The sequence below is a fragment of the Camelus ferus genome, chromosome 6 (assembly GCF_009834535.1).
Source record: "Camelus ferus isolate YT-003-E chromosome 6, BCGSAC_Cfer_1.0, whole genome shotgun sequence".
NCBI classification, from domain to species: Eukaryota; Metazoa; Chordata; class Mammalia; order Artiodactyla; family Camelidae; genus Camelus; species Camelus ferus.
In genome coordinates, this window is record NC_045701.1 from 17,193,965 (window position 1) to 17,218,615 (window position 24,651).

Genomic DNA, 24,651 nt, shown 5'->3' on the forward strand with positions numbered 1-24,651 from the left:
GAAGAGAGGTTCCAGTAAGGAGACAGCAACAAGAAAAAAAAAATCTAAGCCAAATTTTTATTCAGATACTTCCCTCTCCACTCTCTGTGATTTGGAATCTCTAAGTTAATTGCTTCTAATAAGACATTTTTTTCCCTGCTTCATTCTCGAGTTAATAGTTGTTTTTTCAGAGTGAAAATAGCCTTCTCGTTGTTTATAAAAATAATATAAGATACTGGAAAGAATAAACAATGAAATGATTTCAAGGATTTTGACAACATTCCCCCGCTCTGTCTTTTGTGGGCATCTGTTTCTTAGACGATGGGAAATTCTATCCAGGAGAAAGTAGTATTTTAATAAGGTTTGGGGAGGGATCCAGCTGTTTACCAATCTTTTTAAAGGCATTAGCATTTCTTGTTCTTCCTGTACAGAGAGGCTTTTCAAACCTTTGCTTTTTCTGTGCTCATTAAACACAATTTTGGATCTGAGACATGATGAGATTCTATCAATTTAAGTCATATTTTAGAATAATGACTTCAGCTGAATTAATTTCTCTTTGGTGGTTGTTAAAATAGATGAGTAAAGCCTTCACGACAAATTTGCTTCTCCCTCTGCTCACCAGTCATTCAGAGAAATTAATATATTTCGAGTGCTACAGTTTTTCCAGCTTCCCTTTTACCTCCTCCCTCGCTTACATCCCCCCACTGCTACTCACAATTTCCCTCTTGGCTTGCTCCTCCAAGCGCTCCAGGACTACCACAGAGGCTGTTCCTAAGCTGATGCCCATGCATGAAATGCATTCCAAGTGCTAACTAATTGAAGCCTCTCCATATCTCCACCAGGAAATCCTGCACAATCGATTGGAAGATACATATGGCAGGCGGTAATCTTTCCCTGGTGATGCAATCCCTACAACTGCCTGTTCTCGCCCCACTACGGTGAGTATAACCACATATTGAATGCCTGTGTGATTCCCTTCCGTCCCACGTAAATTGTTCCTTGCTGAATTCGAATCAGTCAATAACCAGTCTGTTGCAGAGTCAGAAGTTTCATTATATATCATGTTCTAAAAATGAAAACAATAGCAACACATATCATTTTTTTGAAGTTCAAACCTGGAAGTTGTTCATCAGCCCATACTGACATGGTTCGTGCCGGCATCTTGAGAAGTCATAGCCTAGCCCGCAGGCTGCTGAACCACTGCAGTTCATCGCGGAAATGATGGTGTCGTTCATGCTTCCCGTGGCATCTCGGACCACACAGGCCCCTGGGAAAACAGCCATGGCTTGTCATTTCTTTATATGAAGGGTCTTGCTTTCTTAAGGGTTTTCTTCTGAAAATATGCTTAGCTGACTTCGACTTTGAACAAGTGCTTTGCCTATCCCGTCTTCATTGTCAGCTCTTCCTTTGACATGGTACCTGCAAGTTCCCATCCTCTGAGGCCTGGGAGCGACCCGTCTCTAAGAGGCTGCCACTACCACTGACTTGAGCAGTTTAAGTCCTAGCAGTTTTGCCTGCCTCTGTGAGACACTTGGGGTTGACACTCTCTTACTTTCTGAAGTGCACTCAGCAGTGCTTTGCACATAACATGTATTCAACTCAAATTTCTGGGTTAGTGCTACTGATTGGGAGTTTTTCAGATAGAAGAATTTATTTCCTCATCTGTGAGAGAATCAAAGGATGACATTATTGATTACTAGTAATTAAAGAACCGAGCCTTCATTTTCTATGAATGACATTTCTGCATAGTTTTTAAACAGTTATAATCTTACTTTATATATAATTTCAATTGTTTAAATAATGCAGAAAATATCTTGGGATAAAATACTAAGATTCCCTAAGTAATACTGATGGTAAAATAATATTCTATCAAACATTCATCTCAGTTTATTTCATTATTTTTGTACATTTTGGTATTTCTGTTATTTTCTATTATAAACATTCTATGAATGTCTTTGTGCATAAATTTTTTCCTCTGTAATTTGAAGTCTTTTTCTAGAATAGAGTCCCAGAAATGGAGTTATGAACTTTTTAAAGATCCTTGCTACATCTTTTAATCACTGGCTTTTCTTATGAAGTTTTCTAACTGTAATCTCTGCCATTATATATTTGATAGGATTATTGAAAGATATGAATGTTGGTGTAAAATATACATAAACTTTTCTGAACTACCTGAAGGATAAATACTTTACAAACTAAATGTCAGTCAGTGAAACTGTTCATTTTGCTTTACAATCTCCAGCCAGTGTGAGTTCTCATTCCTTGCTGATTGTTTTAAGAGAGGTCCCAGTGACAGGTACCAATGGGGATGCCCAATTTTAGCCATAGTATTCATACTCTTTGAATCCAGGAAATACTTAAAAATTATAGAATCTTCTAGCTGAATGAGCCACTTATTTATTTATTTGTGTATTTATTTATTTTAGTTTTTTGGGGGGGCAGGGGTGGTAATTAGGTTTATTTATTTATTTTAATGGAGGTACTGGGGATTGAACCCAGGACCTCGTGCATGCTAAGTATGTGCTCTACCACTGAGCTATACCCTCCCCACTGAACAAGCCATTTAAAATAATCAGTGCAGGAATCCCTTTTATATAGCCCTGAGAAGTACCCTGACAGCCTGTTCTTAAATGGCCATCTGGGCTTCCATAGGAGTCTAGCCTGGAGCTGTATCTCTGTGCATAGAAAAGTTTTCTTCTCTGAATGTTCCACATTCCTTCCTCTCCAATAACGGCATAAGCATGAGGTGACCCCCAACCAGGTGGAGGTGTGGCTGCAGGCAGCAGGTGGAACAAAAGTCAGCTTAAGAACAGCAGGCAAATCCATATATTTTCTGCTCACTGAGCAATGTGGGGGCTGGCCGCCCACACTGCTGGCAGCTGGGTGTAGTTCTGATTGCCTGCCAGTTGGTGACAGTGACATTTCCAAGTAGGGACAGCAGTGCAAGGAGGAGACAGAGTCATCAATTCTGTAACTTTCATAATTTCTTAAGTCTTTTGTCATTGTTTTTGTTTTGTGTTTCTTCTCTCTTACTCTGTTCCTCACCTGCCTCCTAAGGGCAAGGGAGGTGGATGCTGGAAGTAGTGGCTTCCTTGGCAGTGAAATTACCACCCAGAGTAGCAAAACAGGATCCTTTTTGTGTTCAGGTAGAATGGCAATCTGATTACCTCTGCACTATCCCTGACTCGGAGACATCTGTGTTCAGCTTAATTGCATTCACACCCCTAGAACATCCAAGAAGGGAATTAAAATGGTTGCCTATTAAAAAAAAAATGTCTACTTATGTTCCATGGAAAGCCCTCTAGACATGAAAAACAACTGGACCCCCTGTAATTCAGGCATCCCAACACCAGAGACACACAACTTACCTACACAAATAGCAACTCCTATGTAGGCAACAGTGGTGATGAAGATGGCCAACATGGTTCCTTTGGGGATGGCATCTTGGGGATCCTTTGAAAAAATAATGTAGAGGAGTGAGGAGACAGAGTGGAATAAGAAGCAGACATCACTTGGAATTATTCATGTATTTTCAGAATTTTAGGTTACCCTTCCTGAAGCAAGTTCTACAGAAAAAAATGAAGAAATTGAGAAATAGTGAGCTCCAGTTCCTTTCAGACGAAGACAAGGTGTTTAGATGAATAAAGAATCAGTAGAACTTTGCACTGAAAAGAAGAGCTCTCTAACTGTCCAAGATGGAGTTTTTATAGAAAAGTAGACCAGCTAGTTCACTCACTAATGTCCCTCCCTCCCCTTTAGCTCCCGTGAATTTCATGTAGGTATATCAGACCTTAAAGTATTGGGAGGGGGCATACAAACATACCTGGCACATTGACGATATCTGTGTGTGTGTATTTGTTTTGTTCTAGGTTAAGCTTGCTTTTTTTTTTTTTAAATCACTTTTGACTGAGCAAAAAGGATGATCTGCTAAATTCTCCAATTCCTCAAATTTCCACTTGGAATCTAGTTTGGGAATAACTGCAATGGGAGATATTTAATTTCCATAACCAGGCATAAAGAAAGAGGCAAATTTAAGATTTTGCCAAAAAATGGGCTTTTCTCTTGCTCATAAATGTATATAAATTCACTGAGCTGAGCTCACACCATATATAACATACTATTTTATATCCTATTCTGGGGGCTAAATCATATCATAATCAATTTCCAAGCAGCATAACTTCTAAATAATTGGATTCAACCTAACAGGGATTATTAAATAGAGATTGCAATGTATTCATTGCTTACAAAAGACAGTGCTGGCATATAGTAGGAGTCAATAAATACTGAACTGAGGAAAGCACCATCTCAGTAGGCATCAGTCCCATACCAGAGGACATGTGACTCATGGATACAGGTGAGTGATCAATGCTGTCAGTCTGAGTTTTGTGCTTTGTTTTGTTAACTTAAATCTGCTGATCAAATCCAGCAGGAAAATCAACTCACGGTGAATGAAGACAGCCTGAGAGCTGGAAATGGTAACTAAACCAAGCAGATCTGCCCGCACAGGGGAGCAAGCCAGCCCTGTGGAGCCACTCTCTAATCGTTCATTCCTCCCCACTCTTGTAGGAATATCTGCACTCAGGATTTGTTTGGATCCAGCCATACCAGCCTCTTCATTCCAATCTGCTGGCTCCAAAAGAGAGTGTGGCGAGTGTGTGCGACTGAGTAGCACGTAGAAGGAGGAAGAAGGCAATCGTGGCTGAAACGGACCCCACTCAATCTCCATTCATGGTATGTTGCAAATTTTATTTTATTGGTTAACGATTTCTTGGGATCTGAGTGGAACGTGAAGAGTTGATACAAGTGGGAAGAAAGGAAATACAGACAAGGAAAAGAGATATGAAGATGGATAGCAATCTTGTACCTAAAACACAAAAACTTAGTTTTTATTTAGAACTATCTGCTACAAGCTCTAAATTTTCTTATTGAGGACTTACATGAGGGTCACACTTGACCTGAAATAAATCAGGATGCCACAATATTCAAGTTTTCTTCTCTGGGTACATTTCCCCTGGACAGGGCTCAGCACTTAGACAGATTCTTAGTTTTCACTCTAAATGTTAATTTCCATCCCGCAAGCAGTAACCCCAAATCTCACCTTCCTTTCACCTTTCTTCATGAAATAGTATACATTTGTCTCAGGACAGAGAACAAGCAGTCTATTAGATTGCTGCTTTCTGAGTGTCAACCATATCCTGATCTTTCATCTCTGAAACTGCATCTCATCCCATCCTCTCCTTCCTCTTGCCCAGACCTGGATGAACTCATCCATACCATGGCTTCCAGTCCTGGCCTGGCTCCTCTCCAGAGCTTCAGACTCATGAATGTAGCCACCCACTAGACATATCCCCTCTGATGTCCTTCTGCCATTTCAATCCCATTGGCCAAATCTGAGCTTCTATTCACCATGGAATCAATTCAGTAGGTTGCAGCCAGCATTAAAAGAACACAGTAGTATAGAACTAATGTGAAAATATCAGAAGACATCATTTGTGTTAAAGTAAAGAACTATGTGGGGAAAATTTTTGTATGTGGGCGCTTGATTGTGATGTATAATGTTTTCTTACCGCAAATCATAGTAAAAAAGCATCCCTTCCACTTCTTCTAACTCTAACAAAAGCTGACCCTTCTGATCCACTTCCCTGCCATGGCTTTAATTCAGGCTCATGTCATCTCTTGTCCAGACTACTGTGATATCCTCTAAATGATCTTTCTGCCTCTGGTCTCCCTATCTGTCACCCCCAACCCTCTAATCCATCCCTCACAAGCTGCTAGCAAGCTCTCTTTAAAACATGTACCTAGTCATGGTGCTTCTTGATCTAAATTTCTTAGTATCTCTAGCTAATTGTGGGATAATATCCAAAATCCATTGTCTGCAGTTTAAAAGATCTCTGAATTCTATCTATATAACAGAATATAAGAGTGTATATGTTAAAAGTTGAGCTTAATTGTAAAATCACCAAAGTATTTTTAAATAGAATGAATGCATTTTTTTACAATACTATGATCACATGTGCCCTAAAAATCATGATAGGACATCTTCACATGTAAACTCATTTTCTTTATATGTAACCTCAAAATCAGAGATTTCTCAGTACAGATTGATAGATTAAATAAAAGTGTTTACTGATACACCAACCCTAAATCAAGTTAGCACTTATCTTCAAAGAAAGAAATTTTATGCCTTGCCTTTTTAGATCGGGATATCCTCTGGTTCTTTGCTTATATCCAGAGTGCCTAGGACACATAGACAGTCCTTTGCAAATATGTTTTTAATATATTGATGAAAAGATTTTACTTGCATACCCAACTCCACACATAAAATAATTTCCAACAGCAGAGTCTTTCTCTGAGCCTTTCTACAGTCCATGTTTTCTGTTCCAAATGTCCCTCCCTTCTTTATCCTGTTGATGAACTCCTATTCATCCCTTCAAATCTGGCTTGAGTGTCCCCTCCTCTGAGAGATTTCCCTTACTTCTTTGGGGACAGGCAATTACTGTTTCATCTTTCCCATAGACATGATTCTGTTCTTGCTTCTTATGACTCCTACAGAGTTAGTCTGTCTCTCTCTTAGACCAGGAGCTCTTTGAGAGAAGGATCAAGCTCTTGTTTGCTTCTCTGGTGCCTGGTATAATATAACAAGTGTTGGCTGAGCTGAACTGACTGCTAGACATCTAATAATAGAAACTTGTTTCTAGGGAGTCTAAAGAAAGCACAATATGCTTTAATTTAAATGTGGTCTTACAGTTTACAGAAATTTAAATCAGTTACCTCTGATACTTTTCCAAATCTGAAAAACCAGAAGCTCAACGTCCGTAGCTAAATTCTATTAAGCAGTACTACTTACTACTTGAATCATTTGTAACAAGTTACTTAATTTTTCTGCGCCTCGGCATACTCTTTTTTTTTATGCCATAGCTCTCCTCAAGACTTGGCCATGGCACTGTAGTCCTTAATAGTAACAAATCTAAATGCCTTTATTCATTCACTCAATAAATATTTATTGAAGCTTTGCTAGCTCCAAGGACACAGCAATGAACAAAACCAAAGGCAAATTTTTATGCAAAGGCACTTTCTTGTGGTTATATTTTAGGGCAAGCATTTCTTGCTCAGGTCCCTCCAATAGCCCTTCGCCTTACATTACAAAGTTACCCAGCCTGTCAGGGTTTCTCCAGTTGAACCGTGAGAGACTCCTTACTGTTCTCACCATTTTCCCATGTCTGTCTGTTGTTTTGTCTTCTCTGCCTGGAATACCCTTACATTTCCTGACCAGTTGTCAGTATCCAGCCTTTGCCTTAAGTTCGTGCTCAAAAGTTACTTCCTTGAGAGAAACGTAATTATTTCTTCATTATTTTTTTTTCATAATCCACTCGGGCAATGCACACGGCTTTCATTTATACATATCTCCCAATGACTCTTGAAAATATTTCTTGTCTTCCAAAGATGATTATAAATTTATTGAGGTAAAACCGGCGTCTTCTGCTTTTCTTCGTGTATGGTAGAGACTGTTTATTGTCCTCTCATTTCCATTCTCACCTTCCTCCTTTTAATACTAGAACCCTTTAAAATTTTATCTGGGCACATGGCTGTCCAGCTGGAGATTGTATTTCCCAGTCTTCTTTGTTACTAGGCAAGGTTACAGAGACCAAATTCTGGTCAATGGAATGTCAACAGAAGTGACACATGCAAGGTCCAGGGACTGCCTGCCCTCTACCTCCTTATTCCCCTTCCTGTGGTCTGGAATGTGACCTTGGAAGTGTTCAGTCATCTCGGACCTGGCAGATGAGGGCAAACCCCAAGGGAATGGTGATACAAGAGAGGTCACCTGCATTTCTGGGCTACCTTTTGGAGCAGTCCTTTCTTATTCCAGCAGATGGCCTATGGCCTTGAATTTTTATGCACTAGAAAAACAAACTTCTGTCTTGTTTAGGTCACAGTTACTGACTTTTTACAAAACATTCAAACTAATATCCTAACTAATATAATACTCCTTACAGTGCTTAGCAAAGAATATTATGAGTGGAGTGCTAAATAAATAAATACCTATTAAATGAGTGAATGTATCTCTGAATTTAATGACATAAGTATTCAGTGATAAAGTGATTTGTTTTTGCTTTTTTCCTGAATATGCCATGTTCTTGTTCATTAAGTGTTTAAAAAAGAAAGAGTGGTTCTGATATTTTTTTCGCTGAACTATGTTCATTTTGTTGGAAATACGGCACAGTCGATATACTCTGCCCTTCCGGTATCACTGAATAAGACTTTTGTATTAACTGTCTGGGATAGGACAGCTTGGCGGTGACATTTGTCATTAAAAGAGAGAGCTTTTAAATACCTAGGAAACCTTGCAGAATCTTACATTTTTGAAATCTGTAGAGAAACACGGTCACTGTTGATATCTATAGCTCCTCGTCCTGCCCAACTGCACCATTACCTCCCAGAATTACAAAGCAGAGGAAATGACATACCTCCAAATCTCCTGAGATGTTGGCACCAGCGAGAATCCCAGTTGCTGCTGGGAAAAAAATGGCAAAGACAGAGAAGAAGCCTTCGCCTTTTGTGAAGTGTGGCCCAAAGTTTTCTGCAAATATTGACGCTGCAACACAAATAATGAGGAAATTATTATGGAGACGTTCCTCACAGGTAAGAGGTAAAGTTACTTTCGGCTTCTATAGCCCTGGATGCAGACGTGATCTGTAATCTAGATGGGATGAGCTTGAAGATGTTGGTGTGCTCCTGAAGAACCTCATGTTAATATTTGCCAGGAGTCAAGATACTTGCCACAGGCTTTCAGATCTCTAGGGCATGTTCTGAAAAATCAGTAATTTTCACACACACACACAGACTAAGGCTATCTGAAATCTCTGGATCTAGAAGACTAAGAAAGAAGGAAATGGAAAATTCTCTCATGACCATACTGGCACACTCACAAATATCCCACACAACATTGCCCTACACACATACAACTACATTCTCACATGCATGCACATGTTAGTCGACACACTGCTTTTCTAGCCTTTTTTTTTTTTAAATTGTAGGAGAAACATGTGGGTGAGGCTCTCTTGCAGTATTGCTACTGATGTTCTAGCCTTCCTGCGCCTCGTTTGTAGAGACTGGATCTTAGACTCTTACACCAAATTCTCATGTATGGGAGACTATAGAGTGAGGAGCTTTGGTCATAAAATAATAATATCCCACAGGTTGTCACCAAATTACTTAAGGGGAAAAAAATCTAGAAGAAAAACAAAAAGGAAAAGGAAGGAAGAAAAGTGTGAACCAAAGAATCTAGGGTGATGCAAAAATAAGGAAAGAAAATTTAAAACATCATAAAGATTACAGCAGGAGCTGGAAGATGGGAAAAGAATCAAAAGAGAGAGGATGGCAACTTGCAAAGCAAACAAGACAATCTTTACAAAGAGAAAGAACCAGGAGGAAAGAAGTGATGTGATGTAAAAAGGAAACATACTGACAACTGAGTAAAATAATGAAGGCAAATATAAAAAAGCCCTCAGCAATGGATTCTAGAGTAAGCTGAGTAGGAAGGTAGGAAAGGGTGGATGGGTGGAGTAGAACAGAAGAGAGAAGTTCAATTTCAAGCCCAGCGCCATGCCGTTATCACAGGATGCTGTATTAATAGCTCCTACAATCTTTTATGGTTAAAAACCTGACAGTGATGCTCAGTTAGGTAATGCTATATGAAAGCAAGGGACAAAAAAGTTTATCAGGAATTAAAAATGAGTATGTTTGACTTTGGCGCTCTCAGTGGTTGGACACATTGTCTGAGCTATGTTCTCTTTCTTGCACGTGCACTCTACTTTTACTATTTGACAGAGTCTGCAATATGTCAGCACTTAAAGGTTTTCAAAGCACTTTAACATTTGCTATCTTACTCGCTTTCAAAGTCCCCTGAGGAGGTTACTATTATCGCCTCCCTCTTGGTAGGAGAATCTGAGACCCAATCATGTTAGGCTACCTGTCCAGCTGGTAAGCAGTAGATGAGTCTGTCTCAGGCTCTCCTGACTCCAACCCCACACTCTTCTCTGGATCACACTGGGATTCCAGTGGCTGGGGTAGGGGTCATGGGGATGGGGATGGGGATGGGGGTGGGCAAGGGAGAGCTGTTTATTGCAAAGGAAGTTATTTGTCATATATACCTTGGTAATTAAAGAAACCTCTGGATCTTTTCTCATTGTTGGATGGAATGACGGTTCCAATGAAGAAGTTTGCAATAGCAATGAGAAGAATGATCAGAAGAATCACTTGAGCCTGGAATGATAAAGTAACAAGAGGGCAAATTAGATTTATTTAACGACGTTTTACATAATTGTAAAAGTTTTAAGTGCCCACTGAAGAAAGACCCTATCTGATAATTCCAGTTAAGACTCTACCATCTAGGTAATAAGTGTGTCCTTATGAAATGGCCATCTTAATAAGCCTTATTTGCCCTGAGTGTAGATGTTATATTTTCAATGGGTGCTTGCCCTTGGGCACTGGAAGGTGACATTCAAGAGCATTCCAAGTACTAAGTGGGTAACTTACTGCAGTGACCTTAGGAATATAAATGGAGCCAAATGATTTAACACTGATAGAACTGATTTCTTTCCTAGGCAGAGCTCCTGTGGATTCCTCCCCTTCCCAGTACTAAATGCAGAAGGAGTATGAGAACACAAAGCGATTCAGAGAATTCCCATGATGCCTAGTGCGCCTGATGTTGGGTACCACACCAGTGTGTGCCCAGCACAAGCCATCTGCAAGGCTGACCAGTCAAATCACCTTTCTTTATTCCCTCTGGCATTTCAAGGTGTTCACTGGCTTGGCATTCCCATATGCTATTCCTTCTGCCAGAAACACACTTGTCTCTGCCCTTCGTAAAGCTATTTCTTTTTCTCATCTGTTATGTATTAGTTACCTCCTCAGAGAGGCCTTCCTTGACCATTGAATCTAAACGGTAACAGCTGATGTTCACAAAGGGCTTACAATATAACAGATGCAGATTTAACTTTACCGATATTCTTTCAGGTAAATAATACCGCCAGCAACTACATGAAGTAGATAATTCTGCTATCATCATTTTAAAGATAAAGAGATTGAGGCACAGAGAGGTTAAGTAATTTACTAAGGGACATATAGACATAAACCAGATTCAAGTGCAGGCACTCTAACCACAGAGCTGGAGCTTTAAATTCTACCCTGTACTGTCATGAAACTATATTGCCTCCCTCAGGGAATAATGTAACTTATGTTTCCCCTGTTATATTCTGTCTCAGTGCCCTGTTTATTTCCTTTATAGCACTTTCACAATTTACCATTCTATATTTACTTGTTTATCTATTTGTTTATTACTCATCTCCCCAGAGACCATATGCTCAAGTATGGCAGGGATTGTGCCTGTGTGGGTCACAACTGAATATCCAGTGCCCAGCAGAATGCCCAGGACACGCTAAGCACTTGGTCAATTTTTGTTTAATGTGTGAATGCCACGTAGGAATGTTTCCCATTGCCATATGTACGTGGCAGGCTTTGGCCATCTTTCCATTTCTGGTGACCACCTGTGGTCTAGTGACTGTACCTCCTGGCACATAGGAACATAGGAGTTTCAGTTGAACTAGTGACTGCACAGAGTTGCAGAGCAAGCAGAAGACATGCTCCGCATCACTGAGAAATTTACTAACTGGCTTACTAATAGTTAAATCCAGACACTCTCTACTCTCTACAGGCTCTCGGATGCCCTTGCGTTTGCTGCTGAAGTACTGGGTTTCAGAGAAGAATGATAGTTTCTGCCTCTGTTATCTCCTCCCAACACACTTGCCACTTTTTGTGGGCTTCAGCACTCATAGCCAGCTTGGAAGGGGATACCAGGCATGCGATTAAAAGATGCAGGCTTCCAGCATGTATTATTGCTGTGGTCATACAGGGTCTGTGCATGAAGATGGCAGCAGTCTTCCTGGCTGTGTCCCTGTGACTATAGCGTAAAGAAGGACAAAGCACAGGCCTGATCACCTGAGCTATGAGTTATGACTGCCTGGACTTTGTGCTTGGAGGGCTTGGTGTCCCACCGAGCACTAACCTGGCTTCTTTAACCATACAAAGTAATAATAGCAATTCTTTTTGAATATAGAGTTCCTTCTACTCCTGCCATTTGCTCAGGAACCTGACCAGCAGTCGTTGATAACATCATTCTGAGAAATTCACCTTTGCTTCCCATTCCATTCCAGCTACTGAAATTCCTAAAAGAATCACCACTGTGATAGAGCCTATTATCCGGATGTCGTTGGTTGGATCCACCATCATTGAATCACTCTCCTGGAATGAAAAAAAAAATCATTAAAATGGTTAGAGATCTAGCTTTTTTTTTTTTTTTTTTTTTTTTTTTTTGCCTTGTATGTCTTATTGTAGCATTTAGCAGTAAGGAGAGGAGATATTATGCACTAATGTCTGGGGCTACACAGGATAATAGAAAGATAAAGTGCTCATAAATTTGAAAAGATGAAGAATCTAACATTATTTTTTCCCTGTGATAATAGGCCTTCGATAGCCAAGGTTAGGAGTTGGAAACTTTAGAGATTAATTTCAGTTACAGCTTTTGAAGCTATCGCAGCACTAAGTAGAAGTACACGTACATACACATGCCATGTTTTATTTCAGAAGAGTGACTAGTTATCTTTGTGTGTCAAAAGGGATCCTAGAGGAATAAAAGTGAGTGCTTTCCAATGTGAATATCAGAAAATAAATGCTATTCAATCAAAGAGCAGTCTATGAACTATGTGCTCCACTCCTTTATCCATCTAATTTTTGAATGGAGGTACTGTTACCAATTGAATTCAGTGTATGCTGTCACTACCATGAAAGGAGGACTAGAAGTTGGCTCCTGTACTAGCTAAGTAATGTGCTCACCTGTATATCATCCAGACGGGGCACCTAAACTGAAAAATGCCTAGTTTCCTGCAGTGAGTTATTCTAATGTTTGAACTTTCTTTCCCTTTGGAAATCTGTACCCATAATAGTAATATTGCTGCTGATAATAATACCCATTATTTGTCTTTCCTGTCATATTTTACACTGTATTTCATGTACATTATTTCATTCGATCTGTACCACGTTTCTGTAAAGTACATAGAACAATATTATTAACCCATACTATAGATTTGAATAACAAGGTTCAGATGAACAGAGGGACTGGTCCAAGATCCCTCAGCTGCTAAGTGTCTGAGCCAGTTCTGATGTGAAACCTAGGGCTCCTTCAACTATATTCAACTCCCACCTTCTGCAGAATAAATCCACTTCCTCTCATCTTGCCATAATGATATCCCCTAGTGCCCTGAAAAGGCAAATTAAACCAAATTATCTTGCTCAGCTGAAGAAACAAGAAACTTTTAATTACCTTAAGAAGATCGACCACAGTCTCAGCAAATCCCACCACGTACATAGCAACAGCCACTGCATTGGCGAAAGCAAAGATCAAGCCTATAGACCCACCAAACTCCGGCCCTAAGCTTCTGGAAATAAGGTAGTAGGCCCCACCTGGAACAAGAAACGAACATGCTTCACACTGAGGAGCTGCTAGGGGACTGACTTTATATAACCAAATAATTCTTAATGTCTGAGAACATTTAAAATACCATCTATCCTAATAAAAAATTGTATAAATCCTAACAATTTGAGAAATCTTGTGGCACCTTAATGAATAACTTAGCCCTCCTTTGTATACTATATATAATCTACAATAGAACTATCTTGACTAAATAATTCATTGACATATATAATACACAAATGCTACAGATTAGAGTACAGCAAACTTTATGGCCCCAATTTTTTTATCTTTTGAAAAACTTCATTGGAGGATTCAAATCAATAATGTAACTGAAGTAAAATTTCATAGCCCACATTTCCAGGAATAGGCAGGCCTGGGCAGAAAACGAAGTGGGTAAAGTTTATCATTGTCATCCTCACTTCTTTTCTGGTATAATTTCTGGTCCATATTTACTACATAAAAAAGGCACCTGTATAGTGCTATGTATTATCCACTCTATAAATCAGACTTGGTTTTTATAGTTTTAGCTCAAGAAGCATGGTTATTGCCAGATACCCACATGCGTATGGGGCGGCAAATGGGAGGGAAGACAGGTAGGGAGGGCTTGGGATCTTTGCTCCTCCCTCAGACCTTGAAAAGGTAGTTTTACACATGGCTGTGTACGTCTGTGCACAGGAAGGGCTGAGCCAGAACGGTCAACTGCCCAGGGAGAGCTGAGAGCAGGTTACTGAAGGTAACAATGACGAGATGTCTAGATAACTAGGTGCTGTCACAGACCGTAGTGAGTTAATGACTTCCTCTACTGACTAGCCTTAGACATGGACAGAACTGGTAGGGGAATGACACTGAACACCCCTACCTACAACCAAAACAATCTTTCACTGAAAAGAGTTTCACGATTACCTCCACTCTAGTAACTCCTTTGGGTTAAGGGGACAGAACCCTCTCTAAAAATGTAAACTTGTCTTTGTGGGGGCAAATCCCCATTACATCCTTTGTCCTGATTACATTAAATAAATTAGCAGCCAGTTACTAGGCTTGGTCAAGATGAGAGAGAGGCAGCAATTGTGAGAGGAGCTGTGTTGTGGGTAGGATGGTGTTTTATCAGGCCTATGCTAGGGAGACCTGGGTAGAATTCCCAAGTAGAGACCCAAGGAGCCAAAACAGAATGGGAAGGGGAAGAAAGCAAGTTAGAACAGTGATAAACTGCCTGCTCCTTTTCTGCTAAGGCCTGTTTGTTCCTGGGTAATTTGAAAGGAACTCTTTGCTTTATTTGTTTGTTTTTATTTTCTTTTTAAGACTCTCCTCATGCTTTTGGCCATTAGGAGTATGGTATTGGGGTGAACTCTGAGGGTTCCCTGAGTGGGGTGTCAGCTGGGATGCTGGAGGAGACCCTTCTGAGGGGACCTGGGAGAGAGCCAGTGGGCTCGTCCAAGGCACAAAGAAACCATATTTTTTACTGTAATACTCTGCTTTCTTTCTAGACACCTGGTCATTCTTTACTTTATAAACATGTTTAATCACAAGAAATAGGCAAAAAAGTCTTTTCTGATGATCTCTTAACTTTGGTTGAAAAGAAACTTTCAACTTGCTGTTTAACTGTTGGATTATTTTGTTCTGTTTTAAGGCTTTGGGGGCTAATTCTCAACACGCAAATTTTACTTCTAACATTAAACTAACTCTAGACATCACTCTATAACCAAAGCTTGTAGTCACAAGTAAATGAATTGGCTTACCTCCTCTTACTACTCCATTTGTGCAAATAGCAGACATAGAAATACCTGTGAGTGTTGTCACTACCACACTCAGGCCAATGATGATGACTCCGAGACCTGAAAAATCCCCCAAGACAGGTGTTTGGCTCCAGTCCTTCAAGAAGACACCACGACTTCAGGAGGTCACAGCCTGAATCTTGTCAAGGAAGGATCAGTCTCCGCATGAAAAACCTGAAATGTTCTAAAAGATCTCACTCCATCTAGGTCTAGGAAGGTCTACGAAGCACCTGAAATGTACTAAACTTTAACACTGAAGCCATGTCGAGGAATCGTTTTCCAAGAAAAGCCAGCAAGGGGTGTGCACCAGACTGAAAAAATAAAACATTTACCCAAGGAATTTGAGCATCTGGAAACCAGGACCTGCAATGTGCCAGAGAGAATCATTAGAAAAGAGACCACAGCTGCCAGAGTTGACCAGGACTGTACTCACAATACCTTATGTTTCCTTCTGCATCCAGCTCATCCCAGTAGTTAGTCAGGATTCAGTAACATCAGGCTACTTTCTTGTTCCCATCAAAATGAAGCATATAAAAAAAAATTTGCCTACCCGTAGCAAGTGATGAGAGCATTTAGATATCTTAGAAATTTTACCTCCACGAACAAACCCGTTAGTTGCTATTGCAGAAGTTGACAACCCAGTAATAGAAGTTACCATGGTGGAAAGAAGAATTATGAGAACTCCAAGACCTGTTAGCAATGAAAGATAGAAGATAGTACATTTTACTTTTCCTCCTGCGATTCCCTATTTGCTGTAAAAACTATACTGCTTTGAATTTAAGTTTTCACACTCCAAGCCTTGGGCCCCCATGGAGTTCCTGTGTGCTGAGGAGAAACTGGTCTGCCTGGCGTAAAGATCAAGTCGGAGAACTGCTCATTATGATGAAGGATGGTTTCCGAAAGTAAACACAGCCTAAAATGCAGCTCTGGAAAGGAAAAAAGTTGACTTACGCTGGTGTCCTGGGACAGAAACTACCCTGGCTGCGAAAAGAGAAAACATAACATTTGACCTTCTCTCTTGCTTGAGAGGAACCTGAATGAGAAAGTTGGCGGGTTTGACGAAGGTTAAATCCTTCTCCATTTTTCTTGCATCTCTCTTGCCCGGCAGGGGGAAAAAAAGAACCAACTTGGGTTACCTTTGAAAACACTCCAGAAAGGTCAGTGGTGAACTATTTGGGCCTGTGCTGCCTTTACCTTACAAATGATCGTGCGGGTCCCAAGTTTAATTACCTCCTCTGACATATCCATTTGTGGCAATAGCAGAGGTGGATAAACCAGTGATACCAGTCACTGTCACGGCTAAGCCGATGATAATCACACCAAGACCTCAGTTGAGAGAGGAAAAATAAAGGCAATTAAATGGTCGAACAATCCATTAGATCGTTTACATAAGAGCCAGCAAGTCAAGCGTAGTTACCAGAGGAACGCATTTGAGTTTAACAAGTTGGTCTGGAAATCACCACAGGGTACATGCTCAGCTTTGAAGATTTCTGACTGTAGCAGCACAGATCCAGGAAACTCAAGAGCTAAGATGTGCAGTGCAAAGTTGCACAAAACCGAACAGCTACGACTAGTCAAAATTTAATGTGAACCCCATTTTTTTTATGAAGTCCTAGACAGCCACAAACATAATAATTGCTCTCTACAATTTCAAGGTGTTACTGTTACTAGAGAGTAAATGTTCATCCTTCCAGGGAACTATCTTTTTATGTACATTTGATTGTGTAGGAGTGGAAAATTACGTACAGTATAGACAATTGTTCCTCTGGCAGATGAGTAAAGTGGAAAGAATCAAATCAAGCTATATTCACTTATTGGCTCTGTGAGCTCTGGCAAGTTACTTATTTTCTGAGCCAAAAATGCCAATGAAATTATAAAGAATGCATGTGTAAAACGGCTCTGTGTAGAGAGAGCAGTGGCCACCTGTAAAGACAGAGTGTGTGTAAAGCAGCATTGGTCATCGAACGCAGGACATAATCACTGCCACTGCTTTTTGCTCATATCTACAATAGTCATAACAGCTATTGTTTATTAAAAGTCGACTGTATATCCAGCTGTGTTAGGTGGTACGAGAAATACAAGGAAAAGTAACAATGATAAAAGCTGCCCTCAAGGATCTTACAGTGCAGAATCATTTATTAAGAGAGAGAGAAAGTAGACCAGAATTCAGAGGAAGGCAAGGCTGCTTTCAGGTTCAGGAAATACACAGCCAGGGGACACTGAAGAGTAGCAGAGTACGCTGTCCCCAGATTTGCATAAGGATTATTTTGAGCTAAAGACAACTGAAAAGGAGGAGATACCTCCCTTATTTGCCTAAAAGCAAGACATAAATTTATAAAGGTGCCTCCTCTTTCCTCTATACTGGGGGCAGTTATCGGATGGAGACTGGAGATGATACCAGAGAAATCCAAATAGACTTTACTAACCAGCCCTTATCTTCCATTTTCCCCCCGTATATTTGCCATCCCACGATGTGCCACTCTAGAAACTCAGCCCTTTTCCTTTGTCTTGTCACTTTTCTAAAAATGCATTGTTCTTTTGTTAAGAAGCTTATATAAGCCCACCCCCTTTGAATTACTCATCGCAGAGGATTCCCATGTGTATGCATGACGCATGTGTTAATAAACTTCTGATTGTTTTTCTCTTGTTAATCTGTATGTCGTCAGTCTAATTCACAGGGCCCTAGCCCATGAGCCTAAGATGAGTGGAGGGAAAACAATTTTTCCTCCCCTTTAATACCCTCCTCAGTGGAGGCCAACATCAAACTCAGGGAGAATTTTTAGGGTCCCAGGCGCTGAAATCACCCTGGCTCCAGCCAGAATGCTCTTGCCTAGGCCTGTTTGGTTGCTGGTGGTAGGTTCTCTTGTTCCAAGGATGATGAGAAGGGCAGTTCCAGAGAGGCCATGATCTCTCTGGCCAAGCCCTAGACGAAGGGGCAGTGGAGGGAGGTTAAGGACAGAAATGGGAACGAGGTATGGGACGTTGGTTCTTTCGATGCTGCCGGTTATACCTTGGCTCTACCAGAATTTTTTAGACTATTTTACAGGTTAAAGTACAGTAGGAAGAGGCTAACCGTGGGCATGAGATACAAACGTGGGCTATATTTGTTTGGCCCCTACAGGCTCTTAAAAGTTTAGTGTTGTAAGAAATAGTTACACTAAATTCTTCTTATCTTTTGCAGGGATCCTGTGAGCACCACCTGTGAGCATCACTATGTGGTTCAGGTCTGTGTGCCACTAAAGCTGGCTTCTTTTCATTTTATTTACTTAGTGCACATTGTTTTAACTCTTGACCTCTTGACTTTGAGGAAGTTTAATGTCAAATATTTAGCTCACTCCAACAACTGTATAAAACCATCTAGTTTGTACTTCATGACCTTAAACCTACTTTTTTATTATTTCCCTACCCTTGTATTTCTTTTGCCTTTCTTTCCCCAACAATTCTTAATTTATCCTTTTGCATTGTATGTATTTCTATAAACCATACAAAATCCTGAAACAATCCTGTATACATTTAAACAGCAAGGGATTTGCTTCTCTCTCACAATCAGACATCAAACCCCAGGGTAAAAAGGCAGCGTAGAAGACATTCAGTTTATAGTTTTCTCAAACTGGGGCCCTGAACCACCTGCTTCAGGGAATGCCTCGGGAGCTGATTAAATGTGCCCAGACCTACTGAGTTTGGATCTTTCGAAGTGAATCCCAGGGTTCTACAGTTTTGTAACTAACTTCCCAGGTAATTAGTATGCACCTCACTGTCCGAAGATTATTGAGCTACCCTTAGCCGGTCTCAATTTGTGTTTGCCTGTTCCGCAAGGTTCTTTAGCTTTATCTTCAAAGCGTTTATTGAGAAACAATTAATCCATCTCCCTAATTTTCAGATGAGAAAGTGAAATGCACAGAATAGAAATGACTTGCTTCAGGTCACACCTGCTTTTCACACCCTTCTTCCTTGTCTGATGGTTAAGTTTATTGGATACCATCATGCTCCAGCCAAGGCCTTCGAGACAGAGAACAACTAGAAGGCATTATCAGCTCATTCTACCATATGCTTTGGGGGACAAGGCAGCCAAAACTCGTAACCTCTGAACGGTTACCCTAGGGCTGTAGCTACCATTACTTCTGGCTCCAGCTTCCTTCTGGCTTTGTTCCCAGGGTCTGGCTTGAAAGCGTATTCAGGTTTCTTCCTCCAACTGCCCCCAAAGCAAGAAGGAACTGCTTGTATTTGCTTATTTTCTTTCCCAATAAAGGGAACCTGAATGGGCCCCAGACACAGATTTAATCAACTCATTTAGCTTTATGTTCCTAGCAAGGCCAGTAAAACTGAGTAAGGGTGATAGATAATAAGTTTCTACTACTCACTAAAGTCTATTTTCTCAGATTAAAAAAGTAAAACACTTCCATTTGAAGGAAAACCCACTGGACACCCATTTAGGTAGAACCCTACCCTCTTCTAAAGTTGGATTTGACTACTTAAATAAAAGGTCCTTATTAAAACTATGCTGATGTCTGGAAGTGTAATAAACAGTTGAGCAGGAGATAGGATTCTTCATATTCTGTAATTTTGCAGTAAACATGCAACTGGGTTGACTGTGAAGAGTAATGTAAGATCTGATTAAAGTTCAGATTATTGCCCAAACATATGGATTTTAAATAAGTTGCATTAAAAAGAATTACTCTTGCCCTGGGCTGCACTCACACCTCCAAACAAAGTAATGTTTCCTGATGATCTCAATAAGTTACTAAACTGCCCTTAAAAAACTAATTTTGCATGAAACCCTGGAGCAACAACTTGGCAATATTAAGAAGCAGATTTTCCATGGAGCAGCATATACTTATTGTAGACCCTGAGGCTGTAAGTGTTCATTTGCTATGCATCATAAAGCCAGCAAGCAGCCCTTTGTCAGGAACCCAGCAGTTGCCAAACATGCAACATGGAAAAACTATGGGAAATGGTTCCAGCTCTTTGTTTTTTGTGTTAGGCTTCTGGTGATTCTGAATGTGTTCTGAGGAGCTAAGGCAATAAATAATGACCAAGTAAGTACCTTTTAATAAAATGTGAATTGAGACACATTTTGGAGTAGAATCTGAAAGCAGGTCTAAACTTCTATGTTCTTGATACTAATGATTTTTTTTAATAGCTCTTTGATTAGCTATTTTTAAAATTTGTTTCTATTGTTGCTGGTTTTTTTTTTGTTGTTTTTGGGGGGGAATTAGGTTTATTTATTTTTAATGGAGGTACTGGGGATTGAACCCAGGACTTCGTGCATGCTAAGCACACACTTGACCACTGAGCTAGACCCTCAGCCAGATACTAATGATTTATAGGTGTGCTCCTCAAGGTGAATATTTTCCACATATAGAGTAGAGCATCATTAATTTCCATGTATATTTTCCACATATAAAGTAGAACGTATTTTCCATATGTAGAGTAGAACATAATTAATTTTTATCATATTATAATGTATTTTCCATATATAATATATTTTCCATATATACAATAGAACATCATGAATTTTTATTATATTAAGTCAAAAACTTTGATAAAATTCAAATAAATTTTCATATAAATTTTACTCCTATACTCTCAATTAAAAATTTTTGCCACAGGAAATAATACTCTAAATGGAATATAATCTTTAAACCAAATTATTATTATCAAATCAATCAGGTATTATAATAAAAATAATTTCAACATCATTATTTTCCACTTGGAAAAATTAGCAATCGTTATATACATTATCTTAGTCATTTTATCTATCTTTTTAAGCTTCTATCTGGCAATACATTATTAACCTTTGTTTTCTTACTGCCTGTACCTGAGAGTAACACAATTATTTTCTTTGGAAAATGTTCAACAATTCAGCATTTTTATTAGTCAGGTCACATTTTTACCAGTTTTCCCACAAGTTATTTTTGTTTAGTGAAGTTTTGCCAATAATCATAAAGGGGATACTCTGATAAATGTCAATATGTCCCAAAATATGAATACTATTATTTATAATGAATGTATCTCTGTATACCTGCACACCTAAAATTCTATGAAAAGATAGAAATATTTCCTTGAGCATTCATCTGGTTGGCAAGCTGGAAAATTCCAGTCTCCCGGGAATTAATGCTTCACCTTTCCTCTCTGACAAACATTGTCAAAGAGGCAAAGTAAAAGAGCCCAAGTGCAGATTAATTCTGTGACCTTCATCTCACATTCAGCATTGATAGTGAAAACAAGTTGCTTATTGGGTTTTTAATTTACATCAAAAACGATGTAGAAGGGAAAAATTGCTTACCGATTCCAGCTTCTCCAACAATCCAGGAGAGGCGGATGAAGAGCATGACACCCCAAATATTCAGCATGCATCTCACCTGTGGGTTGAAGGAGCACGGAAAGGGATGTGAGAGGGGACCATGGGGCAAAACCCAGCCATCTCTGAAACTCCGCTGTTCGGGCCTTGTTAACACTTAGTCCACTAGGACATTGAACAGTTTTCATTTGTAAACATAGGAGCTTTCTCACCAGCACACCTTTCACCCATCCAAACTTCACACCACCGGCTTGATCATCTTCTTCCTTGTTTTCAGCTTGTTCATCTCCAGGGATCCCATCACCGTTAGCAACCAAGTCAGCTGAACCTGGAGCCACTGCTACATTCTGCATTTTTATAGATAGCAAAAACATGGTATTTGGTCAACACACGGTTTCATAAAAGTTCCAAAGGCAAATTGAAACAGTTGCCATAAAACTCGTGACAAAAGAAAAAAGAAAAAAAAGGAAACAGTCTAGTCATTTTAATAAGATTTTTTTTTTTTTTTTTTTTTTTTGCCCCAGGAGCTGATGTGTTCGTTTTGTGGGTGATTTTAGGTACAACTAAGACTGCGAGGACGACGGTCCAGGAAGCTGGGCAGTTCTTCTACTGGTGAGACTATTACTTGAGGGGAAAATGATTGGATCTGGATAAACTGCGAACAGCAAAAGATCAAAAGAGAGAAGAAGGGACCCAAGGTAGGGAAGATGCTTATCAAGAGTGAATGACGGTCTTTTCAGAAGGCAAGGTAAGAGGGCCAGAAAGTTAACCTTCCTCACTAAGTCAGTGTTTGCCTTTCTTTCCATTAACCTCCCTGGGCTTCATTTTACTGTCTAAAATAATGATAATAAAACTTCTTTACTCATGTCAGAGTATCTTTAAGAAGGTTCAATAAAAGAATACATAGAAGTGTTTTCTTTAAAATAAGAAAAAAGGCTTAAAGTAGTCTTAAAAGCTGTAAATGCACTGTATGGAGGGGAAGTTTCTTTCAGATTTGACATGCCTTTGCCTGAGAATTGCTGGCTGTGTCGCAGTATTGCTCAGGAGGTAAGAATTCTCCCCACTGACTACTAGAAAGATAAGCTGAGTAGAAATAAGAAGTAAGTACTATGAAAAAAGGTCAAAACCTTTGTTTAGTTTTTTTTTTTCCCCTGTGTGACCTACTTTTGAAAAAGATCTTCCTCCTGTCAGTAAGATAGTCCCTGAATTTAACGGGGAAGGAAATCCCTATGTTGCTCTCAAGTTAAGAACAACTCTCTAGTTTTTCTTTTAAGTTTGACTGAGTAATTTCAGATGCACCCACTTGATTTAGCCTATCTAGCACCTACTTGACTCACTCACTAATGGTTAGATTATACCCCACTGAGCTCCCCCAAAGCAATCTTCTCTAGTAAGGATTTTGAAACCTGTGGGGGAGTCTTAGATTCAGCACTTGATTATCATTTGTTAAAAGAACAACTTTATCTTGCTTAAGTGGTCTAAGTTGGTTTACACCTAGGATGATGTGTTCTGGCATCACTAGCAAAGAGGTCTTGGACAAAGGCATTTTCTTCCCTTCTAAAATGAGATAGGCATGACGTAAATATTCAGTATTTATTATAAGGATTTTATTTGGGGACAATTGCAGTCCTTGCTCCTGCCACGCTCAAGGGTCCTTGCTTCTTTGGGCTTTGGTGTACCGTTAGCATACCCACTGTAAGATGACCCTGCTCCGAGCAATTTACTCCAAGTGACTTTGACTTCTTGTTTCCTTTTTCCAGCAAGTCCTCCAAGTAAGGATTTCTCCTAATTTTATTCTTCCAAAAGACTTTTTTCATGATACTAGTGTGGCACTTAGATAACCAATATAATACTGTGTGGTAAGAGTTCTTGTGTGATAACTGCATTGGAGGAAGATGGTGGTGTGGGTTACTTCTCAATGCCAGCAAACAGTATGGAATCCACAAAGTGGACTTGAAGGCCACCTGATCTCTATCACTTAAAAGCAGATGACCAAGGTTCTCATCCATTCTGGCCTCCTATTTGTTTTCTCTTCCTTCTCTCTTGGGTATTCCATTTCTCATTGTTTCCTCTATGCAGGCCACATTAAACAAGGGATAGAAAAGGAATGAATCCCAAGCCAGATCATCTTATTTTCTGACAGCCTTATGAAAAAAAAACGAATGGCCAAGGCAACTGAAATGAATAGTTAAAATTTAGTTTTGAATTACCGGAGAAATATCTTAATCTTAAACGTCCTCAGGCCCTATTTGCACAGATAATTGAAAGCTGCCATCATACATTCGTATCAGTGTAAGATACGGATAAACAAAGTCCATAGGTACTGAGGCTGAACTAGCTGGACAGAGACTGGTGATCTCTACCAGCACAAGTGCAAATCACGCATGTAATTCAAAAATTTCCAGTAGTTACACTGAAAAAAGTAAAAAGAAATTAGTGAAATAACTTGGGTTCAGATATAGATCCTTACATTTAAAAATATACTTAAATTTTATAGAATATTATATTTCTAATATTTGCAATGTAAATATTCATTAGCAGTAGTGGCTAATGAATTGCAGGAAGGACTTTTAATTATATCCTTTTACAGACTTTTAATTAGATCCTTTACTTTATAGATCTGTGTAAAATATCTTTTCAACACATAGTCAATATAAAATTATTGAGACATTTTTCGTTCTTTTATTTTATACTATGTCTTTGAAATCCAGCGTGTATTTTATACTGACAGCACATCTCAATTTGTACTAGCCACATTTCTTTTTTTAAAGAGAGATTTAAAAAAATTTTTAATGGTGGTACTGGGGGTTGAACCCAGGACCTTCTACACGCCAAGCATGAGCTCTACCATTGAGTTATACCCTCCCTGCTATACTATCCACATGTCAAGTGCTAATAGCCACATGTGGCTAGGGCTATCATGTTGGATACCACATGTTTGTACAATACAGTCAGTTACAGATGGGTGAGAAACATTCGAGTTTGTTCTCCAGTCAATTAAAAATTCTATTTTTCTCTGAAAAGATTCTGTACTCATAAGGCAGCTGTATGGGTCAAACGTAACTTTC

The 24,651-nt window shown here is 39.5% G+C and overlaps 1 protein-coding gene and 2 long non-coding RNA genes across 3 annotated transcripts in view; 2 read left to right on the plus strand and 1 right to left on the minus strand.

Moving 5' to 3' along the window:
- Nucleotides 1-24,651, minus strand: part of SLC12A1 (solute carrier family 12 member 1) — a 77,045-nt gene that overhangs the window by 44,739 nt on the left and 7,655 nt on the right. The window contains 9 exon segments of the mRNA XM_032481244.1: nucleotides 1,095-1,246; nucleotides 3,348-3,432; nucleotides 8,448-8,575; nucleotides 10,134-10,245; nucleotides 12,172-12,282; nucleotides 13,361-13,500; nucleotides 15,247-15,342; nucleotides 21,569-21,644; nucleotides 21,796-21,930. Of these exon segments, the coding sequence (XP_032337135.1) occupies nucleotides 1,095-1,246; nucleotides 3,348-3,432; nucleotides 8,448-8,575; nucleotides 10,134-10,245; nucleotides 12,172-12,282; nucleotides 13,361-13,500; nucleotides 15,247-15,342; nucleotides 21,569-21,644; nucleotides 21,796-21,930 (1,035 nt within the window).
- LOC116664119 lies at nucleotides 2-8,512 on the plus strand. The gene is made up of 3 exons (XR_004320469.1): nucleotides 2-917; nucleotides 4,546-4,710; nucleotides 8,385-8,512. It is a non-coding gene; the product is annotated as an uncharacterized LOC116664119 (long non-coding RNA).
- Nucleotides 16,616-22,402, plus strand: LOC116664120. Its single transcript, XR_004320470.1, has 2 exons — nucleotides 16,616-18,506; nucleotides 22,141-22,402. It is a non-coding gene; the product is annotated as an uncharacterized LOC116664120 (long non-coding RNA).